General features: G+C 62.1%; 1 protein-coding gene across 2 annotated transcripts; it reads left to right on the forward strand.

Moving 5' to 3' along the window:
• Nucleotides 1-562: 562 nt before the first annotated feature.
• GRIFIN (galectin-related inter-fiber protein) lies at nucleotides 563-2,549 on the forward strand. 2 transcript variants are annotated; one of them, XM_061209389.1, is made up of 6 exons: nucleotides 563-726; nucleotides 946-988; nucleotides 1,231-1,310; nucleotides 1,407-1,566; nucleotides 2,085-2,251; nucleotides 2,397-2,549. In XM_061209389.1, the coding sequence occupies exons 2-6, from the start codon at nucleotides 977-979 to the stop codon at nucleotides 2,410-2,412; spliced, it is 435 nt and encodes a 144-aa protein (XP_061065372.1). In that variant the 5' UTR covers nucleotides 563-726; nucleotides 946-976; the 3' UTR covers nucleotides 2,413-2,549. The 2 variants fall into 2 exon arrangements, with proteins under 2 accessions (XP_061065372.1, XP_061065371.1); XM_061209388.1 differs by lacking the exon at nucleotides 563-726 and having other exon boundaries at nucleotides 809-988.
• Nucleotides 2,550-7,980: the final 5,431 nt, after the last annotated feature.

A 7,980-nucleotide genomic window follows, 5' to 3' on the forward strand; every position in this document is an offset into this window, starting at 1 on the left:
AGCGCACGCGCTTACCTCGGACGTGACACCTCCCACGGCCGTGGGCGCCCTGTCGCACACGCTGCGTTTCCGCAGCCGCCCGGTCCCACGCTCACCACCCCCGCGCCCCCCGTCACCTGCACCCTTACACACTCACCCACCTGCTCACCGCACACGCGCTGCACGCTCGCCGCCCACAGCAGCCCTGAGCCCGCCCTGGCTCCTCTCTGGGTCGGCTCCCCGGACAGTCCAGCCAAGGGGCCCCCACGGCTGCCCCAAAGCCTGGGGAGACTCTGCCCGTCTCCGCTACACGCTCCCCGAGGGCCCCAGCCTGGCCCCCTCCCCCACGCCGGGGCCCAGGAGCCAGGCCAGGAGGGGAGAGGGGCTGTGGGAAAGGCCCTCCCCCATCTTGTCCACCCGCCAGCGTCCTGGAATGCGCTGACCGCAGCGGCCCAGCCTAATCCCAGCTCTGCCCCTTGGGGCCAGCTGAGCCTCCGGAGCAGGGCAGCAGGGGGAGGCTGGGCTGCGCTGGGCCCGGGGCATGGGCTGGAGGCACCAGGTGGTCCGACGGCCCCCGAAGGCCAGGGCAGGCTTGGCAGGCCTCCCCCCGCCCCTCCTCGCTTGACCACACGGGAGGGTGTGGGTCCCTGAGATCCTGGAGGCGGGGGGCTGCCTCGGCCACGCCCTTCCCGCAAGAATGGGGGAGAAGCTGCTTTCCCAGGTGCCTGAAGGATCCTAAGAAGTGAGGTGAACTTTGAGAGGCAGACAGGCCCCCGAGGCAACGGGGGTGGGGAGGGTCCCGGCGGGCCACCCTGTACCTGGAGCTTGAATGGAGGACCTGCTGGTGGGGGAGGGCGAGAGGCTGAGGATGGAGGGGGGGGCAGGGAAAGGCACAGTGACCTCATCAGCCACCGCTGGGGTGCGGCTCCCGAGCCCCCGCCCAGCCCAGCCCGCCTATATCCCCAGGCTCGCCCTGCTCCCGGCAGAAGCTGGAGAGATGGCACTGCAGGTGGGTGAGACCTGGACTTGGGGAGAAGGGAGCGGGGCCAGCGGGGAGGGTCCGCCAGTCAGCTGTGCTCCTCCCCCACAGAGCTGCCCTCCCATGAGACCCCCAGGCTGAGAGGGAATGCTGCTCAGAGGGCCAGGCTCCCGGCGAAGCGTGTGCACTGTGGGGGACTCCTGGGCGAGTGGGGAACCGGAGGGGGAGGAGGCCACAGACACAGGGCCCTCTGTCCCCTCTGTTGCCTGCAGTTTGAAGCCTTCTATGCGGGGGGCCTGGCCCCGGGCTGGAACCTGCTAGTTCAGGGACACTCTGACTCTGGAGAGGACAAGTAAGGAACATCGCCCTCCCCAGCGTCCCCTCCTCGGCCTTGGGTGGGTGACTGCCCAGCCGTCTGCTGCTCTCACGAACCTCATGATGCCCCCAGGTTTGAGATCAACTTCCTATCTGAGACGGGGGACATCGTCTTCCACATCAAGCCCCGGTTCTCCAGCGCCACCATCGTGGCCAACACCTTCCAGGGCGGCCACTGGGGCCAGGAGGAGGTGTCCAATGTCTTCCCGCTGGTGCTCGGGGAGCCCTTTGAGGTGACGGGAGTGGGGCGAGGCCCTTGGGAGGCAGGGGAGCCCATGGGGTGGGGTGGGCGAGGCCCTTGGGGGAGGGGCAGGGAGGCGGGGGTTGGGTGCCTGTGGACACATCAGGGCCACCTGCTGCTTTGTGGGAAGGATGCTGTGTAGCATCTAGGGCTCCCTGTATCCCTGGCTTCCAGCAGCACTGCTGTGCCCACCGGGAGCCCCTGGGGGAGGGGGCTTATTAGAGACGCTTACGGGTAAAAGGGCCAGTGCGGGAGTCTCACTGCTGGGTCTGGGGGGTGCAACAGGATGCCCACCCCCTGGCCGCCAGCCACCCCTCTGAGGAGAGAGGAAGGGACTCCCAGCTGGGGGCTCAGAACTCCCATGGGGCGGGCCTGCATGACGGGGGTCCCACGTGCAGAGGGAACCCTGGGCCCCCCGGCTGTGCTCCCTGGACTCAGAGCTCTTGGAGCTCAATGCAGGAGCAGGACGCAGGCCCAGCGGGCCGTGGGTCACTGGCCTCCCGCCCACAGATGGAGGTCAGCTCGGATGCGGAGCACTTCCATGTCCACGCCCAGGAGCACAAGGTGCTGCAGTTCTCCCACCGCCACAGGCCACTGGCCGCCATCACCCGGGTGCAGGTGCTGAGTGACCACCGCCTGGCCCAGGTGGAGCTGGCCAGGAGAGGCCTGAGCTGGGGGTAATGCTCCCGCCCCGCCCACAGAGCATCTTTATCCCGGGACCCCATTTGCCTGGGAGGGGGCTGTGGGCTTGCCCTGTCCTCATCTGCTGAGTCTGTGCAGGGGTGGGGCTGGAGCTGAGGCGGGTGTCTTGGATGCTTGCAGGGACGTGGGCTACTGAGCTGTGTCCGAAGTCCCAGGATCGAGCCTTGGCCATTGGCCATCCCATGTCCAGTGAAACCCACCCTGGGGAAGCTGGGGGGAGGGCCCTGTGGTTCTGGGCCCCCCCATTCCAGCTCCACCTTCAATAAAATTTAAGCAGGCTGCAGAAGCTTGGCTACTTGGAGAGGGGGATGGGCTGGGGTGGGGTGGGGCCATTCGAAGCAGCCCTGGACACCCTCCCCAGGGCTAGGGGTCAGGGGTCCCTGAGACCTATGTCCTGGGGGTGGTCCAGCCCCTTACCTCACCCCCAGGACACTGAGGGTCTGGGGGGTGCTGGGATGGACGCAGGCTTGTGGGGAGGCCCCCATCTGGGGGTGGGGAGTGGTGATGAGATCCGAGGAGGGGAGGGCTCCTGGCCATGGGCCAGAAGGTCCCAGCTGGTCCTCACCCAGGACACTCACACCCTCTGGCTCTGCCCTCAGCCCCCAGCCCAGGACAGTCTACTGAGAGGTCCCAAAGCTTCCTCTTTGCCCTACTTCCCGTAGGGTGGACGGAAGGGTCCCTCCTGCAAGTCCTGTCCCTGCCCCCTTCTGTGCGTGTGGTGGGGGAGGAGGGAGCCCTGGAGAGTGAGCACAGCTGGCTTCCGAGCCCCTGGCTTCCGAGCCCAGCTCACCCATCCATCTCTCTGTCCATCTCAATTAAAATGGTGACGTCACAGTTTAGGATGAGGCCTAGCCGGTGTTCACCCTTTACAAGTGAATTATTTAAAGAAAAGTCGCAGGTCAGTGATATCACAGACAGGAGGGTGGGGTGTAGAACCGGCTGTCTGGGTCTGAGTTGCAGCTCTGCTGCCCCGATGTGCGACCTTGGCCAAGTTCCTGAACTTCTGGGCACGAAGAGAGCCCTCAAGTCATCGGGAATGGTGAGGTTCCACGAGCTGATTCAGGAGAAGCACGAGAGAAATGGCTGGCACTCGTCATGACATCACCTGCTGTGGAATTCCTGGCAGGACACAGATCTGCCCCAAGCATCTTGCTCGCTAAGGTTTACAGCTGGGGAAACTGAGGCTGGGTCGGGGAAGAAGTCAGCAGCAGGGTGGGGCCCACAGAGGGGAGGGCCCAGCGACCCAATGCCCTCTGGAGCTGAGGAGCCATCCAGGGTGGGCGGCAGCTGAGCAGGGCAGAGGGGAGCCGGTGGTGCCCCCGCCCCCAGGTGAGACAATGGTGGCCCCAGACTCCAGCAGTGCGGCTTCCTTCCTGTCTCCGCTCACTTCCTGGTCTGTGTCCGTGGCCCAGCTGGCCCAGGAGCCCCTTCCCGCCCCCTCCTACAGGAGGCCTGGCCTTTTGTGTCAACCGGGAGGGGCTGGGGGCTGGTGGGCTGGTGGATGGGTAGCCAACCAGGCCCTGGGAAGGACTGGGGTGGCAGGGAAGGGGCGAGGCTTCTCCTGCTCCTGGGGACTCCGAGGCCACCGACGGGGCTTCCCTGCTCGTGGTGCAGGCCCCCTGCTTTGCGACCTGAGCTGGCGGCGCACCCTCTCTGGGCCCGGTCTCCCTGCAGACAAAAGGCTCCCCTCCTGGTGAAACTCTGCCTCCCCAGTAGCAATGCAAGGTGGGAGGGGGGGAAGGACAGAATACGCCAGGTTTTATCTTCTTCAGTTTGGGGCGTCTGCTGCTGAGCCTGGGGACAGCCTGGGCTCAGAGGCAGACACACTGACAACGAATTTTGCTGGGCTCCACCCAAGGGCCAGGTCAGCACCATCTCCCAAGAACTTGGCCAGGTATGGAGAGCCACGCTTCTTTTACAGATGTGAAACAGGCTTAGAGAGGTTAAGTGACTTGCCTAGGGTTGCTCAGCAGATGAGGGATGGAGCTCAAATATCCAGATCTGACAGGCTTCAAGCGCGCGCGCACACACACACACACACCCCCACACACCCCCACACACACCCACCATCCCTCGACGTTGGCCCTGAGCTGAGTCAGCTTCGAATCAGCCCTTCTGTGGGGCAAATCAGACCTCAGGGGCCGCAGACCCACTGCGTCCTTGAGCCTCAGTCTCCCCAGCTACGAGATGGGGTGCAGGCAGCTACGGTCTCAGAAGGTCCTGCTGCAGGGGCTACGCGCCATGTGGTAACCCTTCCGTGACCCCACTGCTCTCAGCACACAGTGGAGGTGCCCATCTGTAACTGTGCCCCATCTCAGCACCACAGCTCCTTGGACAGACCCATCGGCCCCTCCCTCGGCTCAGAGGACACCTCCTCTGGGAAGCCCTCCTTGACCTCTGCTTCCCTCTACCTCCTGCCCTCATCACACTGCCTCTTCTGGAGGTCGGGGACCAGGTCTCACTCCAGCCCCCCGGTCCCAGCTGCTCCAGAGCACATCTAGCTCTGGAAATGTTTGCTGAACGAGTAAGTGAATAAAAGAATGATTGACGTGGACAAAACCACTTAGAGCCTTGAACAAGTTAGAGATGGCCCTCCCAACAGGGGCTGTGGACCGATAAGGCCTCTACTGCAGGCTCCCGTCTTGTTTAAGGTGGTCCCCACACTTGGGTGATGAGAACAAACCCAACCCCTCCCCTCCACGCCCGAAGGCCTCGCACCTCTGGCTCCACCTCTCCCCGTTTGTCCACCTCCTTCCAATCCTGGAACACACCGAGCCGTCTCTGCCCCAGGGCCTTTGCACTGGCACCTCCCCGGACACTCTTCCCCAGCGCTCAGCCTGGCCGGCTCCTTCTCATTACTCAGGCCTCTCTTCTAGATGCTGCCTCCTCAGAGGGACCTCTAGCATCTGGCTGAATTTATTCTCCATCGCTGTTGCATTTGCTCCCAAGCAGCAAATTATGGTTCACAGATCTACCTGCTCACAGGTTTGCCAGCTGGACAGTCAGCTCCTGGACATGGGCCGGCCGGCCTATGTGCTCACCATTGGATTTCTCATGCCTGGAACAGAGCCTGGCACACTGGAGGCACCAATAAATATCTATTAAATTAATGGAACCACATCCTGCTTGAACCCTTCTAGGGGCAGGCAGCTCACTACCATAGTAGCCCATTTCCCTGCTGACTGGAAGCAAATTCTCCTCCTCCCCCCAAGCATTCCCGTCCCTCCCCTGTGCCATGGCAGAGGCCCCTCGGAAGGAGCCCACACATTCCTTGACACCCTACAGAGATCCAAGGACATCAGCAGGGTGCTGTGTTCCAGCTAAAGGAGCTGTAAGAGGTGAACCCAGGCAGCCCCTGCTCCTGGCAAGCCAAATAAAATCTCTCAGAGGACCTCTCCTCCCCTCAGTTCTCTGGGTGGTGTGTGTGAGGGGCAGATCCACTGGGCTGGGCCTGTCTGAGGAGACACAGCTGCCTTGGTGAGAAGGCTTGGGGCTTGGAGAATTAGGTTTACAGGCTTCCAACACCACCGACTGGCCAAAGGAGCCAGTCTCTCTGATGGTCAAGGAGAGAGTTCAAATGCCCACAGGGCCACGTGACTAAATGAGGCAGATAGGGCAATAGGGACTGGTGGGGCCTGTGGCTAATAGGAAAGGACTTACCCCATCGTGTTCAGCTCCTTCCAATTACGCACAGGAAAACGTGGGTCCAGAGTGGGCAGATATTCTGATTTAAAAAAACCTGAAGTTAAGTTGCTGTCCGATAACCTCTGTTTCTAAATACTGGCCACTATGTATACTAAACAAGGTATCAACCTCCGAGCTGCCCTGGGGGTGACTAGTTCAACGCTTTTGCCCTGTCTCGTCCCATCAGGATGGGGTTACGGGTCACCCTGGGCGGGGAGCTGCCTTCCTGCCCTCCCTCCGCACATTCTTAAGGCCTCTCCACCCCGTGAGGAACAGACAGACCAGCAGAGGGCGCCGGGCATGGGTTTGCCTCAACCCCAGCTACAGGTCGCAGAGACCCACTTCCAGGGCCGGGACAGGGTGGGGTCTGCATTCCTGTGCTCAAGGTTTGAGTTCCTGCAGAATGACAGCCTGGGCCCGAGGCCAGACGCTGAGACAGGGAGAATCAGGTCTGGCCAGGCCCTCCCTGTCCTATTGACTGCAGAACCCAGGCCCTGGCCCTGGGCTGAATGATGGACTTGAGCAAATTACAATTTCTCTGAGCCTCAGTTTCCAATTCTGCATAGTGGGTGGGGCCTGACAAGTGCAGCAGGGTGCGGTCAACGTGACCCCTGGCCCTCCCATGGAGGAGAACAGGGTCGGGCCGGAGCTGCTCCCTGCCAGGGCCCGTGGACGTCTCCAGCCTGGCCTGGCACAGCTGAGGGCCCCTCCCACACCATACCCCAGAATTCCTGTACCTCGGCTCACCTGACTCCTGCTTCTGGCTGAGGAGTGGCTGCCACGGCTCCTTTATGGCCACCATGAGCGCGGGGGCTGCCGGGAGAGGCTGACACTGAGCTCCAAGTGTGTCTCAGCCTGACCCAGGAGCGCTGGGGGGGCCACCAGGGCAATATGCTTAGGGGACTACAGTGACACCCCCAGTGCGGTTCCTCTCTGCTTAGGGCAGAAGCGGGGCTTGAGTGGCAAAAGCTGTCACCACCTTGGACCCCCAGGGCAGCTCCCGGGAGGAGGGAAGTGACTCGTCGGTCCCAGTGGTGTGGGTGCTGCCTGTCACTGGGGGCCCTGCAGGCCTCTGTGGCCAGAGGTCCCACGCGGGGACTCGCCTACGGTGTGAGGGTCCCACAGGGCTGCCGGCTGCAGCAGTGAGGCGAGCAGCGCACGTGCGGCAAGGTCTGCTACATCAGTGGAACAAAAAGAATAGCTGTGTAGATGCTCAACACGCACTGACCGTCTCTGGAAGGATTTGGGAAACCTGGTTGCAGGTGACCGGGACCTGCTGGGCTGTAGTAGGCTGGAGCACCCGTCTTAAATATTCATTTTAATTCCCCCCAACATTTTGTTGTGAAAATTTTCAAACACGTGGAAAAGCTGAAATAATTTTCGGCAAACACCCAAGTACCCACTATCTGGAATCAACAGTTAATGTTTTGTTCCATGGCTCCATCGCATACGGATCCGACCTGGATTCGCATACATTTCAAAGTAAGGGGTGACATCAGCCCTTCACCCCGGATACTTCAGCACGAACATCCATAACTAAAGTTCACTACTTGTTTAGGGCTCTTCTCTTTTGAAGCCTCAGTTTTGTCTTCTGCAAAATGGGGTAACCACCCATCCCTGTATGCCCGTGGGGGTCCCAGGGCTGCTGGGCAGAGGACACTTGGCCCACGGAGAGCGGCGAAGCAGGGCAAGGTATTAACACTAGTGAGAGGCTGTGGTCAGACCTGTTGTTTGTCCCGGCTCCCCTCCCCACCCTGGCCGGAGCCCCTGACCCCCTCAGTCCCCGTGTATCACAGCCTTGGGTAAGGGGCGTGTCCCTCCCGTGCTTACCCACTCCCCACCCCGTTGGCTGGAGCTGTCTTTTCAGCACCAAGAGGCCCTCGGCTCCAGCCCCCTGGGTGAGGGTCCCAGGCAAGGTCAAGCCCCCACCCCAGCCCCATGAGCAGCAGCCCTTCCTTGAAGGGCGCCCCATGGGCATCAGCTGACTCGTAGGAGGTGGGGCTCCTCAAGTGGGCATTGA

Source organism: Eubalaena glacialis, chromosome 13 (assembly GCF_028564815.1).
Source record: "Eubalaena glacialis isolate mEubGla1 chromosome 13, mEubGla1.1.hap2.+ XY, whole genome shotgun sequence".
In the NCBI taxonomy this organism is placed as follows: Eukaryota; Metazoa; Chordata; class Mammalia; order Artiodactyla; family Balaenidae; genus Eubalaena; species Eubalaena glacialis.